Source organism: Saccopteryx bilineata, chromosome 4 (assembly GCF_036850765.1).
Source record: "Saccopteryx bilineata isolate mSacBil1 chromosome 4, mSacBil1_pri_phased_curated, whole genome shotgun sequence".
Lineage (NCBI taxonomy): Eukaryota > Metazoa > Chordata > Mammalia > Chiroptera > Emballonuridae > Saccopteryx > Saccopteryx bilineata.
Genome location: NC_089493.1, coordinates 32147277 through 32170148, shown reverse-complemented (window position 1 = coordinate 32170148; position 22872 = coordinate 32147277). Strand labels below are relative to the sequence as shown.

The following is a 22872-nucleotide window of genomic DNA, read 5'->3' as shown; positions in this document are numbered from 1 at the left end:
CAAGACCTGGGTCTTGAACCAGTGACCTCAGCATTCCAGGTCCACACCTTATCCACTGTGCCACCACAGGTCAGGCTATACATATCCTTTTAGTAAACATATGGAAACATTTCTGTTGGGTATAAACCTAGGAGTGAATTTGTTGGGATAACGACTTTGCATATATTCAGCTTTAGTTGATCAAAACAGTTCAAAAAAGTGATTGTACCAATTTACGTTTCCTTCAGCAGCGTATTAGAAGTTCAGTAGCCCCACAATCTTGCCTATACTTGGTCTTTTCTGTTTTGTTTTGTTTTCATTTTAGGCTTTTTGGTGGGTATGTAATGGTATCTCATTGTGGTTTTAATTCATTAATTTAATTTGCATCATTTCTTTACATTTAAAAATATTTTATTTCTTGATTTTAGTGAGAGGAAGGGAGAAAGAGAGAGAGAGAGAGAGAGAGAGACAGGAATATTGATCTGTTCCTGTATGTGCCCCAACTGAGGATGGAACCAGCAACCTCTGTACTTTGGGACAATGCTCTAACCAATGGACCTATCCGGCCAAGGCCCTTTTTGTTTGTTCTGTATGTGTTTCAGGATTGAGCAGATTAAAATGAAGGGGGTTAATACTCTACATCTGCCAGAAATTTCCCCTTTATGGGTACTTATCTAATGGAACTTAGAACCCTCTTCCTCTCCTGGAGGGAATATACTGTGATATAGAGGATGAGGGCAACAAGCTTTGCAAGCAGACATACCGAGATTTGATTCCCAGCTCCAATGCTTACTTGCTTTGTTACCTTGAGAAGTTTATTTAACCTTCCCAATTTTATGTAAAATGACACTAAAAATAGTACTGCCTTACTAGGTTACTGTGAACATTATATGAGATAAAATATGTAAAATGCTCTGCAAAGTTCCGAGCTCACTGTGATCACATACTCAATTTATGGCAGCTGTTATTATACCTTATATTGTTTATGCACATCTCATCTGTCCTTCTGATTTATACATTCTATGTCAAAGCAGGAGCACACAGCACACATTTGCTACCCTACATATAATAGCTGCTGGTAAAGACTGGTTGAATGAACGATTTTTAAATATAAACGGAAGGCATTGATTGTTCTAAAAGATGGCAGAGTGCTCGCTTCGGTAGCACATATACTAAAATTGGAACGATACAGAAAAGATTAGCATGGCCCCTGCGCAAGGATGACACGCAAATTCGTGAAGCGTTCCATATTTTTACAGAGAACTAGATAGAGGGTGACGGAGGACAATCTGACTTTGGGCGAGGGGTTTGCAACATAATTTGATGACAAAATAACCTAGACATGTTTTCTTTGAATATATGTACCCTGATTTATTAATGTCATCCCATTACCATTAATAAAAATTTATTAAAAAAAAAAAAAAGATGGCAGAAATTATTATAATGGCTATAGCACAAGTGCACTGCTAATGAGTAATACATTATTTAAACAAGTGTCTCTCCTATTTACCGTCATCATTTAACAGTTAAGAAAACACTACTGCAGTAGAGAAATACTACTGGGGCTAATTAGTAATGGCAATTTAGATGTCCCATATTGCATTTGTGAGGGTTCCAGGAGCTTCTCCCTTTAAAACCAAAATCAAAACAAAAATTTCATCACAGAAACAAAAATAAAAACATCACTTCTCTGAGGAGACGCTTAGCCTTACAAATTTTAACACATCCTTTGTTCAGCAGAGGAGAAACTGGGGACGCTACGGCTGCCCCAACAGCTTCCGTACAAGATGGCGCCGCCCATTTGTACACCCCCGCTGGGATTACGTCCTCTTAGTCCGTTACAGGAACGGAAGTGGTGTCGGTCCTAGTGGATCCGGGTGGGTGCGCGCAGGTGGGCACGGAGGTTCCAGTTCTTCAGCGTGGGGTGCTGCAGGTGTTCGGGTGGGATCCGGGCAGCAGGTAAGCGAGGATCAAGGGCCTGCGAGGCCTTTCAGTTAGCTCGGGCGAGGGGCAGAAGGGGTTTCCATTTGGGATTGAGGAAAGGGGTCCTGGAGCTGGTGATGTCACCGTGTGCGGGGGCGACTGATTGCGGGGACTCGGCTGTCCCAGAGCGACTTGGCCCTGCCCCTCTCCCCGCCCCGCGGCGCGGCTTTCTCCAACGGCTCGCGGGCGGAGGGGGCGGTTCAGCACCCGGTGCGTGGCCCCCCACGCCCTCCCAGGACTCTCATCTCTCTTTAAGATACTGACAAATCCTCAGCGCTTCTTGACCCAGTAACAAGGAAGAACCATCTGCTGCACCTGGCACAACTCCTTGGAGGTTGCGTGTTCCCCGCGTTGGGTTACAGTTCCCTCCCCTCGATTCGTGGGACTTACCCCCGCCCCCATTGTCACCACCCCTTTCCTTCGGCCACTCCCGCAGCTTCGGGCCTTGCTGGGGAGGCATCTCTTGCTTTTTCTGCCTCCCTGGGATAGATCAAAATTAGAACGTTAATGATTATTTATTATAAAATTGATACCTGCTCATTAAAATATAAACAATCCCAAACCCTGAGAAGCTTTTGACGATCTATCGGATGCAAACGTATTCGTCTCTTAGATACCCACTCCTTTATTAAACACCAAAATAACTATATCATATTTTTTAGTTGTATTATAAGGATGGAAGGAACGACACTGAAAGGTTTTGTTAATTACCAGAAGTAGGAAGTGCGGAAGAAAGGAGGGTTTTTTTTTTTGTTTGAGAGTTTGAGAAAGGAGGTTTAATGGGGGAAAGAATGATTAATTTTGGTCAAGTTGAGCTTGTTTTAATAATGCTTCTATTCTCTATTAGTTGTAGTCCATGCAAAACAATGATGAAAAATTTTTAAATTTTTTATTTATTGATTTGAGAGAGCAAGAGAGAGAAACGTCAATTTGTTGTTTCACTTATTTATGCATTCATTGGTAGATTCTTATATCAGCCCTGACCTGGGATCAAACCTACTACCTTGGCAAATGGGGACGATGTTCTAACCAACTGAGTTGCCAGGACAGTGATGAAGAACAAAAAAAAAATTTTTTAAAGAAGGATGATATTACAGCAGCAAAACTTTAATCCAGAGCAAAAAGCTATTGGCTTTCCAAAGTTAGATTTTTGACTGAGAATTGGCAGAAATCAGTCCCAAATAGTCACTTAATTCATTTCTTTCCTCTGTGCTTGTTATATATATGTTTGAGTTTTAAACTTGGGAAAAGAACATTTACTCTCATTTCTCATGTAGTTTTTGTGAACTTATGTGACAAAATGATTAATAAATTAGCCTTCGGATCCAATCTTCTTTTTTATTATTATTATTATTATTATTATTTTTTCATTTTTCTGAAGCTGGAAACAGGGAGAGACAGTCAGACAGACTCCCGCATGCGCCCGACCGGGATCCACCTGGCACGCCCACCAGGGGCGACGCTCTGCCCACCAGGGGGCGATGCTCTGCCCATCCTGGGTGTCGCCATGTTGCTACCAGAGCCACTCAAGCGCCTGGGGCAGAGGCCACAGAGCCATCCCCAGCGCCCGGGCCATCTTTGCTCCAATGGAGCCTTGGCTGCGGGAGGGGAAGAGAGAGACAGAGAGGAAGGCGCGGCGGAGGGGTGGAGAAGCAAATGGGCGCTTCTCCTGTGTGCCCTGGCCGGGAATCGAACCCGGGTCCTCCGCATGCTAGGCCGATGCTCTACCGCTGAGCCACCGGCCAGGGCTTTTTTTTATTATTTAGAAATTAAATTTAATGGGATGACACTGATCAATAAGAGTACATAGGGCCTGACCAGGTGGTGGTGCAGTGGATAGAGCTTCGGACTGGGATGCGGAAGACCCAGGTTTGAGACGCCGAGGTCGCCAGCTTGAGCATGGGCTCATCTGGTCTGAGCAAAAGCTCACCAGCTTGGACCCAAGGTCGCTGGCTTGAGCAAGGGGTTACTCAGTCTTCTGTAGCCCCAGGGTCAAGGCACATATGAAAAAGCAATCAATGAACAACTAAGGTGTTGCAACAAAAAACTGATGATTGATGCTTCTCATCTCTCTCTGTTCCTGTCTGTCTGTCCTTATCTATCCCTCTCTCTGACTTTCACTCTGTCTCTGTAAAAAAAAAAAAAAGTACATAGGTTTCAGGTAGACATTCTATAACATTTGAACTATTGATTACATTGTGTGCCCACCACCCAAAGTCAAATCATTTTCCATCACCATCTATTTGACCCTCTTGACTCCCCTCCCCTCTAAACCTCCCCCCTGGTAACCAGTTTTATCAATGTTCATGAGTCTCAGTTTTATATCCCACCTATGTGTAAATCATATAGTTCTTACTTTTTTCTGATTTAGTTAATTCAACTTAGTATAATGTTCTCAAGGTCCATCCATGTTGTCATAAATAGCAGTATATCATCATTTCTTATGGCTGAGTAGTATTCTGTTGTATATATATATGTACCATATCTTCCTTATCCAGCCCTCTATCGAGGGGCACTTTGGTTGTTTCCATGTCTTGGTCACCATGAATAATGCTGCGATGAGCATGGGAGTGCATGTGTCTTTGCATACCAATGTTTCTGAGTTTTAATTTTAAATTTTTAAATTAAAAGTATATATTTTTTAGATTTATTTATTCATGTTAGAGAGAGGAGAGAGCGAGAGAAGGGTGGGGGAGGAGCGGGAAGCATCAACTCATATTTGCTTCCCATATGTACCTTGTGCCTTAACAGGGCAAGCCCAAGGTTTTGAATTGGCGACCTCAGCATTCCAGGTCAACGCTTTACCCACTGCACCACCACAGGTCAGGCGCAGTGTTTTTGAGTTCTTGGGTAGATACCCAGTAGGGAGATTACTGGGTTATATGGTAGCTCTATTCTTAATTTTCTGAGGAACTGTCATATTGTTTTAAGTTTTTAGACAGAATAGATTCTCTTTGACCTGTCTCTTTTCATTTCCATTTTTCTTTCTTTGATCTTTTGCCCCAAAGTAAGAACTGTTACCTGTTGGAGTGTGTTTTTCTATTTCTTTTTCTTTGTATTTATTGACAGGTGTTTGTCCATATAAGATATATTTGTGTTAAGTTTTTACAAATATGGTGTATCGTACTTACTCAACAACTTGACTTTTTGTGCTTAAAAATGGGTCCTAGGCCATGGCAGGGTTGCTCAGTTGGTTAGAACATCATTCAAATGCGCCAGGGTTGTGGGTTTGATCTCCAGTTGGGGCACATACAAGAATCAATCAATGAATGCATGGATGGGTAGAACAACAAATCAATGTCTCTCTCTCTCTCCACCTCTCTCTCAAATCAACCAATAAATAAAAATTATTTTAAAAATAAGTCTTAGAACTTTTTCTTTGTTTGTATTAGAGCTCTGCTTTATTCTTTCCACTTATTCTATAAATTCCATAGAATGTTAAGTTTCTATGGTATGTGAGATTCTGTAGATTGCTTACAGTTTTTCACTGTTAGACACAGTGTGTCATCGAAAATTCTTTCATGTGTCTAGGTGCCCATGTGAGCATGTCTCAAAGATAGACACCTGCAGGTGGAACTGCTGAGTGGGAGGAGCGGGCATTTTAATGTCATAGTAGTTATTCGTGAGATTATGTTTTCATGATTATTGGCTAGTTGTATTTCCTATTTTAAGAAATGTCTAATTGCTATTGGGTTGGTTTTTTATATGTATATAGTAGTGTTTTATATATTCTGGATAATAATCTTTTATCGCTTCAATATGTTTTAAGTATTCATCTCCAATTCAGTGCTTTTTAAAATTGTTGCTTATCTGCCTGACCAGGTGGTGGCGCGGTGGATAGAGCGTTGGACTGGGATGTGGAGGACCCAGGTTTGAGACCCCAAGGTCACCAGCTTGAGCATGGCTCATCTGGTTTGAGCAAGGCTTACCAGCTTGAGCCCAAGGTTGCTGGCTCTAGCAAGGGGTCACTCAGTCTGCTGTAGCCCTCCCCCCCCATCAAGGCACATATGAGAAATCAATCAATGAACTTAACTAAGGAGCCGCAAGGAAGAATTGATGTTTCTCCTCTCTCTCCCTTCCTGTCTGTCTGACTCTTTCTGACTCTCTCTGTCTCTGCCACACAAAAAATAAAAAATAAAATAAAATTGTTGCTTGTCTTTAGCCATCTTTGTTGAACCAAAGTTTTACATTTTATGTTTAATTATATCAATCTTCTATGTATGTATTTTGTACTTTCTGGCCATCATTCCCTACCCAAATGGTCCTCAAATGAGAGCTATTTTGCTTTCTAGGGGCCATTTGGCAATGTCAGAAGACATTTTTTTGGTTTTCCTTTGGGATGTTGGTGCTGGCATCCAGTGGGTAGAAGCCAGGGATGCTGCTAAACATCCTACAATGGACAGGAAAGCCCTCCACAACAAAACACTTATCTGCCCTGAAATGTCAATAGTGTTAAGGTTAAAAAACCCTGCTTTACCCTGGATGGAGCAGGGGTTTCTCCTTTATTTCTTACTGTAAGTTCTTATGTTTGAGTTTTTCTTCAATTTCTCTCTCTCTCTCTCTCTCTCATTGTGTATGGTGTGTACATACTTTTATTTTTCTGAGCAGTGTCACTAAATATTTAGTCTATTCTTAACCCATTAATCTCAAATGCCAGATTTATCATGTACACATAAAGTATGTTTCTGGATTCTCTTCTGTTCCATGGCCCAATTTTCTTTCTTTCTTTTTAAGACAATTTTTAGAAGAGTTTATATGAGCCAAAATTGATGGGGGAAAAAAATTATGACATATGCCAGGGAGCAAGATCTCAAATGCTTTGGAGTATAACAGTTTTGCAGTTTCTTTTGTGCATTTGAGATTAAGGAGAGAAGCATGATTGTATGAATGTGGGTGTTGGGGAAAGCCAAAAATCTAAATTCAGGATGGATTCTGAAGAACTGACACATACATAGCCTTATCTAAATTCATAAGAGCTTTAATAGGAGAAACTTACATACATGGGCAAAGCAGCTGCTCCATGGTGGTAGTCAGGCAAAATCCACACCCTCCCCAGAACAGGGTCCCTTTTTATAGGGGGTTAATAGCAAAATCATGTGGTCATTAGTCACAGAGACCACCAGAAAGAACAATGCATTTCTAAGTTAAAAGATAACAGTAGGCAGTTATTACTCTCTATACATTCATTAACCTCTCTCCTGGGACATGATGTTTTTCTTTGGGCAGCAGCATTCCGGCTGTCTGAGCCAATCAGCCCAGTGTGAGGTCGCAGAACACAGAGAGTGCAGCTTTCCCCAGACGCCTTTGCTGCTGGATCCATGTTGCAACTCTGAAGTAAGTTCCCCTACAGTGGGAGAAAGCAAGGCAGGGATCGGATTACCTCTTGCAAGCTTTAGAAGGAGGGATTTGAAAGGATGGTCAGGTCTAAAAGGAAGAGTCTAAAAGGGGGCGTTTCAAAGGTGTGTTAACCCAGATCCACAGAAACAGGGAGAGGGCTTACTAAAGGCAAAGATTAGCCTTTTGGTAAAGAAGTAATATGTTTATATCTCAAAAGTAAAGGGAAAGAGCCTGACCTGTGGTGGCACAGTGGATAAAGTGTTGACCTGGGAACGCTGAGGTCGCTGGTTCAAAACCCTGGGCTTGCCTGGTCAAGGCACGTATGAGAGTTGATGCTTTCTACTCCTCTCCCTTCTCTCTCTCTCTCTCTCTCTCTCTGTCTCTCTCTGTCTCTCTCTCTCTAAAAAAAAAAAATGAATAAAGTTAAAAATAAAAAATAAAAATAAATAAAAAAAAGTAAAGGGGAAGAAAGCTCCTCCTAGAAGGACTTTGGTTTCATAAAGCCAATATTTATAAGACATTAGAGATGAATAGGGGAGGTTTGGGGGCCATAAAATGAACTGGTGTGCTTTGAATTGTTTCTGGAGCCACAACTCTGGTCCTATAAAGATTTCATTTGGAAAACAAGGACAGCTATTTGTAATACCTCAAGAATTGAGTTGCCACCATTTAGACAAACAACTGACAAATTCATCTACTTGTTAGAATATATTTTTTTCATCTGAGTACATTTCTTATTAAGCTCTGACATTAGCTTCCAATTTAGCCATATTTTTCTTTTTTTAAAGATTTATTTATGAATTTTAGAGAAAGGAGAGAGAGAGAGAGGGAGGGAGGGAGGGAGGGAGGGAGAGAGAGAGAGAGAGAGAGAGAGAGAGAGAGAGAGAGGAAGGAAGGAAGGGAAGAGACATGGGAAGCATCAACTCATATAGTAGTTGCTTCTCGTATGTGCCATGACCCGGCAAGCCCGGGGTTTTGAACTAGTGACCTCAGAGTTCCAAATCGACGCTCTATCCATTGTGCCACCACAGGTCAGGCCAAATTTCTGATTAAAAACCTTATTAAATTCTTTTAAATATCTTGTTAGGTTTCAGCTGGGAAAAACAGTAAATATTTCTTGTGGTATTAAATAATTGTGGGCCCAAGACAGGCTGCAAATTTTACTGTGTCCCAAGATCTGAGTCACTTCCAAAGATAACCAAAAGCCATTGGTCTCACCCTGGCCGGATGGTTAGGGCTTCATCCATAAGAGCAGAGGTTGCTGGTTGGATCCCCAGTCAGGGCACATACGAGAACAGATCAGTGTTCCTGTGTCTCACTCTCTTCCCTGCTTCTCTCTAAAAATCAATAAAATAAAATTTTTTTTAAAAAATTAAGTTTGTACATTATTTTTAGTATTTATGTAAAATAATCTCTTTTAAAACTAGGGTAATTATAATACCTTTTGCAAAGGGTTGTTGAAAGGATTAAATAAGTAATGTACACGTGAGTGTATATAACATGTGCAGGCGTCCCCAATCTACGGCCTGCGGGCCGAAATGCGGCCCCCTGAGGCCATTTATCCAGCCCCTACTACACTTTTGGAAGGGGCACCTCTTTCATTGGTGGTCAGTGAGAGGACCACTGTATTTGTCAGCCTTCCAATGGTCTGAGGGACAGTGAACTGGCCCCCTGTGTAAAAAGTTTGGAGACCCCTAACTGGCACATGATCTGTGCTCTATAAGTGAGGTTGTTATAATATGTCTGTTTTTTCAGTCTTTTGCTGTATCTTCAGTAAAGTTTTCTATTTTTCTTCATATTGATTTTGCACATTTCTTGTTCAGTTTATACCTGGTTTGTGTATATGTCATTGTTGTTTTGTGCAGTTTTAAAAGAGTGAATAGCCATTCTGTTAGGAACCATGGTTCTTATTCATTTTGTCTTCTTTTGCCTGGATTTGGATATTCTTCCATCTTGGCTCTACTGTTGTGAGTCCTCTAATGGGTGCCTCTGTTTCTAGCCTTGCCCTCCAGTCTGGCACACACACTGCCATATCGTGCTCTTTAAAATATGAGTCTGGCCTGACCTGTGGTGGCACAATGGATTAAACATCGACCTGGGAAGCTGAGATCGCCGGTTCGAAACCCTGGGCTTGCCTGGTCAAGGCACATATGGGAGTTGATGCTTCCTGCCCCTCCCCCTGTTCTCTCTATCTCTTTCCTCTCTCTCTCTCCCTCCCTCTCTCTCTCTCTCTCTCTCCCCTTTCTCTCTAAAAGTGAATAAATAAAAATATAAAAATATAAAATAAAATAAATCCCTTTAAAAAATATCTATATGAATCTGATCCTGTCACATCTTATTAGTCTGTTATTGGCTCTGTTGCCTATAAAGTTTTGTCTTAGGGGGTAATATAAGCCCCTCATGACTTGACCTGTATCTTCTCTTTCCAGCACCATCTCTGTTTCCTTACTTGCACATTATGCTTTAGCCTAGCACTGTCCAGTAGAAATATAATATGAACCCCATAAATAAAGTTTTCTAGTAGTTACATTAAAAATACAAAAAGAAACAAGGTGAACTTTAATAAGATGTTTTATTTAACCCTTATATCCAAGATCAGCATAGATATAAAAAGTCAATATGGAATTCATAAAGATAGAAAGTACAACAGAGATTACGGGAGTGGGAGGTGGTTTAATGTGTACAGAGTTTCTGTTTAGGACAAGGAAGTTCTGGAAATGCATAGTAGTGGTACTGCCTGCACAACATTGTGAATGTAGTTAATGTGACTGAATTGTACACTTAAAAATACTTAAAATGGTAAATTTTGTGTTACATATTTTTTACTAGAATATGGTCACTTTAAGCCCTGGCTGTTGGCTCAGTGGAAAGAGTGTCGGCCAGGCATATGGACGTCCTGGGTTCGATTCCTGGTCAGGGCACACAGGAGAAGCAACCATCTGCTTCTCTCCCCAGCCCTATCCCCGTTCCCTTCCTCTTCTCCGAGCACTGAGGATAGCTTGGTTGGTCTAAGCGCGTCAGCCACAGACATAAAAATAGCTTGGTACTGGAGCATCGGCCCCAGACAGAGCTTGCCAGGTGAATCCTGGGGTGCATGCGGGAGTCTGCCTCACTATCTCCCCTCTTCTCACCAAAAAAAAAGTCACCTTAAAAAATCAGTATGATTGCTTCTTGGCTAAGATCAAGTGTAAAAAATCAATATAGAAATTATTAAGATATTTTTACTTCTTTTCTTAGTAGGTCTTCAAAATTCGCTGTTTTACACTCCCAGTACATGTTAAATCTGCTTGGACTTTCCCACCTGTACCACGATGCTCATGCCTTTTGTACCCTTGCACATACTGCTCTCTGCCTGTGGGGCCCCGCTCCTAGCTGCCTTGTGTACCTGGAGACCTTTTGCTCACCTTTCAATACTCAGGTGTTCCTCTCAGCAGCATTTTTCTAAGTAATAACCTCACTCTTTCCTCTTTTCCCTCCCTGTACTTGTGTGTTTGCTTCTGTTGTTGATGTTATCTCACTGTATTGTAACTTGTTGATTACATGTTATTTCTTCTTTTCTGAATTTTTAAAAGCAAATTGTGCCTTTTAACTCTTTTTACCCAGAGTCTAGCATAAGGTCTGGTTTATTGAGTGCTACTTCCATGTTTGCTGAATGAGCCCTGTGGCTGGAGAAAACCTACACAAAACCTCTCCATATAAAAATGAATTAATAAAGCCTGGCCTGTGGTGGCGCAGTGGATAAAGCGTCGACCTGGAAATGCTGAGGTCGCCGGCTCGAAACCCTGGGCTTGCCTGGTCAAGGCACATATGGGAGTTGATGCTTCCTGCTCCTCCCCCCTGTCTCTCTCTCTCTCTCTCTTTCTCTCTTTCTCTCTGTCCCTCTCTCTCCTCTCTAAAATGAATAAATAAAATAAAAATTTAAAAAATGAATTAATAAATTTTTTGAATGTTGCCAAGAATTTCCTCATATGCAATTTTTCTGTGAGGCTTTTTCCACGGGCCACACATGGTAAAGAATAAGTCAGGAACCTGACTGTGTGCCTGGGAACTCCATAGCTGAAGGAGCCCTTCTCAGTGAAAGCAAATCAATAATTTGTTTCTTAATGTTTTCCTAATTTTTTTTAAATTTAGTGATAAGAGGGGAGGCAGAGAGACAGACTCTCACATGTACCCCGACCAGGATCTACTCAGTAAGCCCATTAGGGGATGATGCTCTGCCCATCTGGGGCATTGCTCTGTTGCTCAGCAACCGAGCTCTCCCTAGTGCCTAAGGTGGAGGCCGTGGAGCCATCCTTAGCACCAGGGCCAGCTTGTTCCAATCAAGCCATGGCTGCAGGAGGGGGAAAGAGAGAGAGAGAAGTGAGAGGGGAAGGGGTGGAGAAGCAGGTGGGTGCTTCTCCTGTGTGCCCCGACTGGAAATTGAACCTGAGACATCCACACGCCAGGCCAACACTCTACCACTGAGTCAAACAGCTAGGGCCTCTAATTTTTTTTCTTCTTTTCCAAGTGAGAGGAGGAGAGATAGAGAACCAGACTCCCACATGTGCCCCGACTGGAATCCACCCGGCAGCCCCTGTCTGGGGTTCATGCTTTGCCCATCTGGGGCCATCCTCACAACTGAGCTATTTTCAGCACTTGAGATGGAGGCCAGGGAGCCATCTCCAGCGCCTGAGGCCTACTTGTTCGAACCAATGGAGCCATGGCTGCAGAAGGGGAATAGAGAGAGAGAAGGAGAAGGGGAGGGGTGGAGAAGCAGATGGTTGCTTCTCCTGTGTGCCCTGACCAGGAATCAAACTCAGGACATCCACATGGCCGACTGACACTCTACCACTGAACCAACTGGCCAGGGTCATCTTTTTATAATTTAACTTAACCTCATTTTAATAGTATTAGATGTGGTGATAGTATGAAATGCAGAAATAAATTTTAAAATGAATTAAAACACATTAGAAAATATTTTCTTTGAAAACAAAAATTTACTTTCCTATACAAAGTCATGTTTAAATTGAGAAGGAAGGCACAAATCAAGATGCAAGTTTGTGCCTGACCAGGCAATGGTGCAGTGGATAGAGCGTTGGACTGGGATGCAGAGGACCCAAGTTTGAAACCCTGAGGTCACTGGCTTGAGCCCAAGGTTACTGGCTTGAGCAAGGGGGTCACTCACTCTGCTGTAGCCCCCTGGTCAAGGCATATATGAGAAAGCAATCAATGAACAACTAAGATTCCACAATGAAGAACTGATGCTTCTCACCTCTCTCCCTTCCTGTCTGTCCCTCTCTCTGATTCTCTCTCTGTCTCTGTCAAAAAAAAAAAAGATGCAAATCTTGTCTCAAAGAATGAAACATTTGGTTGAAAAACAAGATGAAACTTAGAAGAAAGTTTGTAAAGGTTTAGATTTAAATGCAAAATATAAACTACAAATATATAAAATGGGGAACTCAATTTGGTGTCAGTGAATTTTAATTTACCACAGCTTTATATGGCCCATTAGTGTGATTCCACTACTCAAAAGCATATTTCATACAGCATTAATAAAGTATAGGTAAAATAGATAATAGTATCAATATAGCCCACACCAATCACGTCTCAAATATCTAATCCAGACCTGGTGTCACATTTTTAACGATACGTTGACAAACATGGGGCTCTTCAGAAGGATGTGGCCACAGTGGTGAGTGGCCTTCTATAAACTCAGTCATAGGAAGACTGGTTTGGTTAAGTAGAATGTATAAGGGGAGTCGTAAGAGCTATCTTCACATATTTCACAAGCTTTCAGGAGGGAGTAAACACTTTTGCCATTTCAGAGGTCAGACTGAGCATCAAAGAGAGCAATTTCTATGTAGCAAACTTTTACCGACTATAAGGATTTTTCAACAAAAACGCCTCTTAAGGTAATGAACTCTGTTCCTAGAATTCAGGTAGAGATCAGGTCAGAGACCAGATAGAGATCTGTCAGGATTACTGTGGAAAGGATTCTTGAATTGTGTAAGAGCTTAATTTGGCTCCTAAATTTTGACACTGTGATTCTTTGTTTTTCTCTAATAGAAGGTCAGTGACTTATAGAACCCCAGTAGTAGTAATAACTAACATTTACCGAACACGAATGTGTTAGCCAATATGTTGAGTGAAGTATATTGACCATCTTACTTAAGCTTCACAATGATTGTACCTGGCAGGAACTATCTTTCCCATTTTACCAATGAGGACTCAGGCTTAGAGAAGTTCAGTGAATTGCCTAAGTTTATATAGCTAGCAAGTAGCAGAGGCTGGATTTGAACCCAGGGTGTAACTCTAAGGCCCATATTGTTATCCTGTACTTTATATGGCTCTCTGAACACTTTAACATACTTATTTAATTCATTGAATATGATTTATTTCAGGATCATAATCATATTTCTTAAATGTTAAGTGGGATATTTTGCCTATCTCTAATAAAGTACCATTTTAAACACTTGTATTTTTCTAATTATGAATATATAAAACTTGCATAGAATTAAAATATTATTCATAATTATTACTTGTAATAATTGTTTCTAATCCTACTACCCTTAGGTAACCACTATTCCTACATACAGTTATGCACCACTTAATGGAGATATGTTCTGAGAAATGTGTGTTACATGATTTCATGGTGTGTCAGCATCACAGTGCACTTACACAACCTAAATGGTATATGGCAGTGGTCCCCAACCCCTCTAATTCCATTCCCACCCAAGAAAACCCCCCTGCCCTCTACCAGCTGCCCAGGGCTCTCTTAATCATACACATCATATCAACTAAAACAGAATAAGCTAGAATCTCTCTTCTACTTACTGATATGTTAGCGAATAACTTTTTGTTGATGGATCTCTTCAAGGTGTTTGTACTTTAAACCAAGTGAACAGAAATTTCTGCTTTTCAATAAAAATCTAATCATCAGCAAGCTGGTGGGTTATTTTTCACTTCTGTGGAAGGTGTGAGCAATGGGGAACAAAGCAAATGTGGATTGTTCCAGGCCGCGGACTGGTACCGGTCTGTGGGCCATTTGGTACCAATCCACAGAGAAAGAATAAATAACATTATTTCCGTTTTATTTATATTTAAGTCTGAACGATGTTTTATTTTTAAAAAATGACCAGATTCCCTCTGTTACATCCATCTAAGACTCACTCTTGAGGCTTGTCTCGTAAGTTTGACAATTATATTTAAAAATACGAGTTTTTACGCCGGTCGCATAATTTTATTTTGTGCATTTATCCATCCCACCCTAAAGGCCGGTCCGTGAAAATATTTTCTGCCATTAAACCGGTCCATGACCCAAAAAAGGTAGGGGACCACTGGTATATGGCAAAGCCTATTACTCCTAGATTACAAACCTCTGCAGCCTGTTACTGTACCAAACAACACGAGATTAAATCAAGTACAAGACAAAGTGATGGTAATCAAGAGATATAATAAACTCACGATGTATGAGGCTGCTGCTGGCACAACACGGCATAGTGTTTTATAGCAAACTTTTTTAAATAAATAGAACATAGTATAAAATAATAATAGAAAGTATAGTATACTAAATACATAAACCAGTGGCGTAGTTGTTTGTTACATCAAGTATTATGTACTGTACATAATTGTATGTGCTGTACTTTTCTGTGACCAGCAGCAGTAGATGTGTTTACACCAGTGTCACCACAAACACGTGAGTACTTTGGTACCAATCCACTGTAATGTGTTGTGCCATGACATTATGATGGCTACAATGTCACTAGGCAATAGGAATTTTTAATTATCTTATGGGACCGCCATTGTACATGTAGTTCATCACTGACCAAAATGTCGAGATGCAGCACGTGACCACATTTAATGGGTGTCTGTCAGTTTTCTTTTGCTTGGCTGGCTTTACTTGTGTACATGATCCTGTCTCGACCCTGTGGACATTTCAGTTTACAACCTCCTCCTGAGCATCTTGGGTCTCTCTGAAGGTTCCATCCTTTTCCTTTTGGAGTCCCCTCTTCCCTTTGTACACCACCCTAGCTTACCTCAATAGCTGAGTCTGTTTCTGTGTGTGTGTGAGAGAGAGAGAGACAGAGAGGGACAGATAGGGACAGACAGACAGAAATGAAGAGAGATGAGAAGCATCAATTCTTTGTTGTGGCTCCTTAGTTCTTCAGTGATTGCTTTCTCATATATGCCTTGACTGGAAGGCTACAGCAGAGCAAACGACCCCTTGCTCAAGCCAGCAACCTTGGGCTCAAGCCAGTGACCTTGGGCTTCAAGCCAGTGACCTTTGGGCTCAAGGCAGCGATCATGGGGTCATGTCTATGATTCCATGCTTGAGCCAGCGACCCCGCGCTCAAGCTGGATGAGCCCACTCTCAAACTGGTGGCCTCAGGGTTTCAAACCTAGGTCCTCTGCATCCCAGTCTGACGCTCAGTCCACTGCACCACTGCCTGGTCAGGCAGCTGAGTCTGTTTCTATGGAAAACAACTGAGATTTCTGAAGCAGGAAGATCCACGTTTGCTTTGTTCCCCATTGCTCACACCTTCCACAGAAGTGAAATATAACCCACCAACTTGCTGATGATTAGATTTTTATTGAAAAGCAGAAATTTCTGTTCACTTTTTAGAGATTGTAGGTTCAAAGTATAAACACCTTGAAGAAATCCATCAACAAAAAGTTATTCGCTAACATATCAGCAAGTAGAAACGAGAGTCTAGCTTATTCTGTTTTAGTTGATATGATGTGTATGATTAAGAGAGCCCTGGGCAGCTGGTAGAGGGCAGGAAGGTTTTCTTGGGTGGGAATGGAGTTAGAGGTGGAGTAGAGAATGTATACACCTAAAAAATTAAAATATCACTGTTCCATGTGGAAATTTGTGGCAGTTTTTTAGTTTGTAGGCAGGGGATTATAAATGGAACATGTTTTAGGGGAAACTTGTTTCCATATAGGTTTTAATTCTATGTGTAAATATATTGTTACCATTTGTTTTGCAGATTGTGGGAAGAGTGACATGCTTTCCTAAACAACAGCAAAGTTGAAGATGTCTAAACACTTGGTGGCTTGGACAGTGACCACACTTCTGGGTGTGGCAGTCGGGGGGTTTGTCCTCTGGAAAGGCATCCGGCGCCGGAGGAGTAGGAGTCGTGGGATCCAGCAGCCGCAGCAGCAACAGCAAGCCCAGGGCGGGAGAGAGCTGCCCCCTCCCCAAGAGGACCAGCTGCACTCCAGTGCCCCCAGAGCCTCATGGGAGGAGAGGATTCTTGAAGCAAAGGTGGTGACTGTGTCTCAGGCGGCAGAGTGGGATCAAATTGAACCCTTGCTTAGGAGTGAATTAGCAAATTTTCCAGTACTTGGAATCGACTGTGAGTGGGTAAGTTAAAAAATAAAAATAAAACAAATATTTTGCTTTTCCATCTTGGGACCTTGAATAGTTAGGTAAAAGATGAGATTAAAGAAGAATTAGCGCCTGACCAGGTGGTGGCGCAGTGGATAAAGCGTCGGACTGGGATGCGGAAGGACCCAGGTTCGAGAGCCCAAGGTCACCAGAGTGAGCACAGGCTCATCTGGCTTGAGCAAAAAGCTCACCAGCTTGGACCCAAGGTCGCTGGCTTGAGCAAGGGGTTACTCGGTCTGCTGAAGCCTCTCGGTCAAGGCACATATGAGAAAGCAATCAATGAACAACTAAGATGCTGCAACAAAAAACTGATGATTGATGCTTCTCATCTCTCTCTGTTCCTGTCTGTCTGTCCCTATCTATCCCACTCCCTGACTCTCTCTGTCCCTGTAAAAAACAAACAAACAAACAAACAAACAAAAAAGAAGAATTAGCTTGTTCTCAACTCACTGATAAGTAGATTTTGGCAGGAGAAGCTGCTTCTCAGGATAGGGGAGGGCTCATAGTCACAGGTTCTGGAGTCAGGCAGGTGCGGATGAGTTCCATTGTTACCAGTTATCATTCTGTGAACTTGGACATGCCACTGAAGTAAGTCTGAGCCCCAGTGCACTTGATTGTGGTAGGGATGCAATGCCGCCACTGCCCAGGCTTTTCTAAGGATCCGGGTTGCCTCTCTGAGGGCGTTGGCGGCCTAGCTCTCCCTCCCTTCTCTCCTGCTTTCCAGCCACACTGGCTCTTCTTCCACATCACAGCCTTTGAACTTACTCTTTCCTCTCACTAACATGTTCTTTTCTCTTCACTTCTTTCTTACTCTGTGACCTTTCTTTTTGTGTCACCACCATACAGAGGGCTTCCGTGATTAACTCATCAAGGATTGTGCTTGGAAAAGTTGGGAAACTTTTTCCTTGGTGGAGGAAAAGAAGCCTGCATCAGACTCAGTGGAATGAATGAATGGACTTATTCCCTTGGCCCCACATCTCCTTCCTCTTTCATACCAGATGTTCCTAGAAACAGCTCTTCCTCAGTCCTGTGACTGGAATTTTACTCGCCTGCAGTGTTCCCTAGAATCGGATGCACAGATTTCAAAAGTCAGCAGGCAACAGCTAGGCTTTGGAGCTGCCATGGTGGCTTTTGCAAGAGTTGGTTTGCCTTTTGGGACTGTGTGGTAGCATCTCCCAGGAGCAGAATGTATTAAGTAAACAGTTGCTGAAAAGCATGGGGAAAAAAAAGGCTTTAGCACCATTTTAACATATAATAAGTGACTATTAAAAGCTAGCTACTATTATTTTTTATTTAATTTTTTTTTTGTATTTTTCTGAAGTTGGAAACGGGGAGGCAGACAGATTCCCGCATGCGCCCGACATGCCCACCAGGGGGCGATACTCTGCCCATGGGGGGGGCGGTGGTGCTCTGCCCATCTGGGGAGTCGCTCTGTTGCGACCAGAGCCATTCTAGCGCCTGAGGCAGAGGCCATAGAGCCATCCGCAGCGCCTGGGCCAACTTTGCTCCAATGGAGCCTTGGCTGTGGGAGGGGAAGAGAGAGACAGAGAGGAAGGAGAGGGGGAGGGGTGGAGAAACAGATGGGCACTTCTCCTGTGTGCCCTGGCCGGAAATTGAACCCGGGACTCCTGCACACCAGGCCGATGCTCTACCACTGAGCCAACTGGCCAGGGCCACTATTAATATATTTTGGGAGGGGCTTTTTTTTTTTGTATTTTTCTGAAGCTGGAAACGGGGAAAGACAGTCAGACAGATTCCCGCATGCGCCCGACCGGGATCCACCCGGCACACCCACCAGGGGCGACGCTCTGCCCACCAAAGGGCGATGCTCTGCCCCTCTGGAGCATCGCTCTGCTGTGACCAGAGCCACTCTAGCGCTTGGGGCAGAGGCCAAGGAGCCATCCCCAGTGCCCGGGCCATCCTTGCTCCAATGGAGCCTTGGCTGCGGGAGGGGAAGAGAGAGACAGAGAGGAAGGAGGAGGTGGGGGTGGAGAAGCAAATGGGCGCTTCTCCTATGTGCCCTGGCCGGGAATCGAACCCGGGTCCCCTGCACGCCAGGCTGATGCTCTACCGCTGAGCCAACCGGCCAGGGCCACTATTAATATTTTAATAATATTTTCATAAGGATGCCATGGAGAAGTTCATTAAGGAAGTCTATTAAAATGAGAATTATTATACAAGTCAGGATTTTAAAAGATAATAGTTAAAATTTGAAATATAGTTTACTCTAAGCCAGGTACTATGCTGTTTTGTTTGATCCTCTGATTTAATTTAGATTCTTCTAATAATCCTATGTAGGGAGGTACTGTTATTATCCTCACCTTTACAGATAGGAAGTGGAGGCATAAAGAAAGGGTTAGTTACTTGCCCAAGGCCACAACGTTAGTAACTAGCATTTGAGCCCAGGGCTTTCTATTTAAAAAAAAAATATTTTTTTAAATTGATTTTAGAGAGTGAGGAAGAGAGAGACAGAAACATCAATCTGTTTCTGTATGTGTCCAGACTGGGGATCAAGCCCAGCAACCTTCGCTTATCAGGATGATGTCTAACCAACCGAGCTAGCCAGCCAGGGCTGAGCCCAGGGTTTCTTCACCATCTGCTTAATTTCTCTAATGGCTCTTAACTTTGGCGAGCCGTTGCATAGTTGTAATGATGGTAATATGGCACACCTACTCTTCTGTCATTCTGATTCAAAGGGTGAACTTTAATCTCCTTGAAACAGAAGATATTACAGAAATACAAATAACTCAGAGTTATCTCATTGATTCAGTGTAATACCTTGCTAAGAATCTCTGATATTTGTCTTCTGGATATTTGGAACACAGCCAAGAACCAAGAGATGTAATCAAAAGAGGCCCTAAGCAGAATAGCTGCCACAAAATCTTATCAAAGTTGGTAGGAGTGGACCTGACCTGTGGTGGCGCAGTGGATAAAGCATCGACCTAGAACTCTGAGGTCGCCAGTTTGAAACCTGGCACTTGCCTGGTCAAGACACATATAGGAGTTGATGCTTCCTTCTCTTTCCCCTTCTCTCTCTCTCTCTGTTTCTCTCTCTCTCTCTCTTGCTCTCTCTTTCTCAAATGAATAAATAAAGTCTTTAAAAAAAATTGGTAGGGCCTGACCAGGCGGTGGCACAGTGGATAGAGCGTGGGACTGGGATGCAGAGGACCCGGGTTCGAGACCCCGAGGTCGCCAGCTTGAGTGCGGGCTCATCTGGTTTCAGGAAAAGCCCACCAGCTTGAACCCAAAGTCGCTGGCTCCAGCATGGGGTTACTCGGTCTGCTGAAGGCCCGCGGTCAAGGCACATATGAGAAAGCAATCAATGAACAACTATGGTGTTGCAACGCGCAATGAAAAACTAATGATTGATGCTTCTCATCTCTCTCCATTCCTATCTGTTTGTCCCTGTCTGTCCCTCTCTCTGACTCACTCTCTGTCTCTGTAAAAAATAAATAAATAAATAAAAATTAAAAAAAAAAATTGGTAGGAGTGACTCTGAGATGCCGATGTAATGATGACCAAGAAGAGAACACCTGACAGTGCAGGAAAAACTTAGTGGTCATACAGGCCTTACATGTTAGCTTCTGCGTGTATTTCTTTAACAGCAATATTAGTAGTTGTTTATACCTATAACCTGGGGCTATCAAGAAAGAATTGGGTACTTTTACTTTATTCTATATAAGAAATTATATTCTGCCCGACCAGGCAGTGGCACAGTGGATAGAGCATCAGACGGGGATGCAGAGGACCCAGATTCGAAATCCCAAGGTCGCCAGCTTGAGTGCAGGCTCATCTGGCTTGAGCATGGGGTCACTGGCTTGAGCGTGGGATCATAGACATGACCCCATGATCGCTGGCTTGAGCCCAAAGATCGCTGGCTTGAAGCCCAAGGTCACTGGCTTGAGCCCAAGGTCTGTGGCTTGAGCAAGGGTCACCCACTCTGCTGTAGCCCTCCAGTCAAGGCAATATGAGAAAGCAATCAATGAAACAACTAAGGTGCCGCAATAAAGAATTGACGCTTCTCATCTCTCTCCCTTCCTGTCTGTCTGTCCCTTTCTGTCCCTCTTCTGTCTCTGTTGAAAAAAAAAAGAGAAAGAAATTATATTCTTATAGAAATATTTACATATTTCTATGTAAATATGTAAATATTTCTATATCAATTTTGGAAATATTTTCACTACCACCAATAGAAGAAAACATTAGTAAACAGCTTTAGTAGATTTGAGAAATTTACATTTGGCAAATACCTTAGTTATTTTAACCAATGAAGTATAATTATAGAACAGCAAGGTATTCTGAAGTGAATAGTTAGTAACAGCTATTGACTTAATAATAACAGGGTTTAATTACTGCAGCAGATGTATGGAAAAGTTAAATAGGCAAATAATCCAAAATCCACTTTATTTGTCTTTCACTATGTATTTTAATATTCCTGTTAGGTCCCTGGCTGGTGTCTCACTGGTTAGAGTGTTGGCCCAGCATATGGATGTCCCAGGTTTGATTCCCTGTCAGGGCACACAGGAGAAGCAACCATTTGCTTCTCTCCCTCTTCCTCTCCCTCTTCCTCTCCCCCTGCTCTCCCTCTTCCCCTCCCACAGCTAGTGGCTCTTTTGGTTCAAGTGTGGCCCTGGCTGCTAAGGATAGCTCAGCTGGTCCAAGTATGTTAGCCTCAGGTGCTAAAAATAGCTTGGTACTCAAGCATTGGCCCCCAGACGGGTATTGCCAGGTGGATCCTGGTTGGGTCACATGCGGGAATTTGTCCCTCTATCTCCCTTCCTCTCACTTGGAAAAAGAAGAAAAAAGAAAAAAAAAGTAAGGAGGAGAGGGGGGACCCTGAGGATGTCATGGAAGCTCAGTGATAAGGGTTGTAGGAGAGGGAAGGAGATACAGTAAAGCAGGGCATAGAGGCCCTGCCTTGGGATGGGGAGCCACAGAGTTGGGAGCCAGACAGAAAGCTTTCCTCTCTTGAGGAGTGGCCCACTTTCTCTCCCCAGAGAACTCAGTAGGCTCTGGCCTGTGTTGCTCCTGCTGCAGCCCCAAACTCAAACAGGCCAGGGCACTGCCCTCTCCACCTCCAGAGAGTGGTCAGGCTGTGCAGCTTGTTTTCTACTGTTTTGGGAAGTGGTTCTACTATTTAACCTCCCACCAAGACTATGTGAAAATTGCTTTGGCCCAGCACTGCTGGCATAGTGGATAGAGTGTTATTCTGAAGTCTAAAGTTGCCATCTGGATCCTTGAGTTGCCGGCTCGATCCCAAGGGCGATGACTCCATCCTGAGGATGCCAGTTCGAGTCCTGATCAGGGCACGTATGAGAAGGAATCAATGGGTACACGACTAAGTACAATGGTGAATTGATGCTTTTCTCTCTCTCTCTCTCTCTCTCTCTCTCTCTCTCTAGCTCTCTCCCCGTCCTTTACTCCTTTTCCTCTCTCTCTCAAAAAAAAAAAAAATTGCTTTGTTGCCTGGCCAGGAGGTGGCACAGTGGTGGCGTTGGCCTGGGGTGGTGAGGACCCAGGCTTAAAACTTCAAGGTTATTGGCTTGAGCAAGGGCTCATCCAGCTTGAGTGAGGGCTTATTCAGCTTGAGTGTGGGCTCACCGGCATGAGTGTGGGTTGCCAGTTTGAGCATGGGGTCATAGACATGACCCTATGGTCACTGGCTTAAAGCCCAAAGATTGCTGGTTTGAAACCTAAGGTCACTGGCTTGAGCCTAAGGTTGCTGTCTTGAGCAAGGGGTCACTGGGTCAGCAGGAGCCCGCCTGGTCAAGGCACGTATGAGAAGGCAATCAATGAATAACTAAGGTGCTGCATATGAGTTGATACTTTCATCTCTCTCCCTTCTGTTCCTGTTTGACTCTATCTCTGGCCCCCTCTCTCACTCTCTCACTAAAAAAATTGCTTTGTCTTACATCCTCATAAATATTTGGTACTGTCAGATTTTTAAATTTCAGTCATTATGATGGATGTGTAGCAATATTTTATTGTGGTTTTAATTTGCATATCCTTAATTATTAATGAGATTGAGCATCTTTTTATATTTTATTTTCATTTAAATATTTTTTATGAAGTATCTGTAAGTCTCGCCTCTTTTTCTGTTGAGTTGTCTTTTTCTTACTGATTTATAGGAATTCTTTATATGTTCTGGATATGAACTCTGTAAGTTAAATGTATTATGTATATGTTTTCACCTATTCTGGGAATTG

The 22872-nt window shown here is 42.7% G+C and overlaps 1 protein-coding gene and 1 non-coding gene across 8 annotated transcripts in view; both read left to right on the top strand.

The window, feature by feature from the left end:
- EXD2 (exonuclease 3'-5' domain containing 2) overlaps positions 1 to 22872 on the top strand; it is an 88846-nt gene that overhangs the window by 28819 nt on the left and 37155 nt on the right. For 3 of the 7 annotated variants that reach the window (XM_066275930.1, XM_066275927.1, XM_066275931.1), the window contains one exon: positions 16269 to 16645. In XM_066275930.1, the coding sequence (XP_066132027.1) occupies positions 16316 to 16645 (330 nt within the window). In that variant the 5' untranslated portion in view covers positions 16269 to 16315. Of the gene's footprint in view, positions 1 to 1820; positions 1939 to 2273; positions 2297 to 7191; positions 7297 to 16268; positions 16646 to 22872 lie in introns of those variants that run through there. The other 4 variants (XM_066275932.1, XM_066275926.1, XM_066275928.1 and 1 more) reach the window with 3 other exon arrangements.
- LOC136336899 (U6 spliceosomal RNA) lies at positions 1128 to 1234 on the top strand. The gene has a single exon (XR_010731635.1). It is a non-coding gene; the product is annotated as a U6 spliceosomal RNA (small nuclear RNA).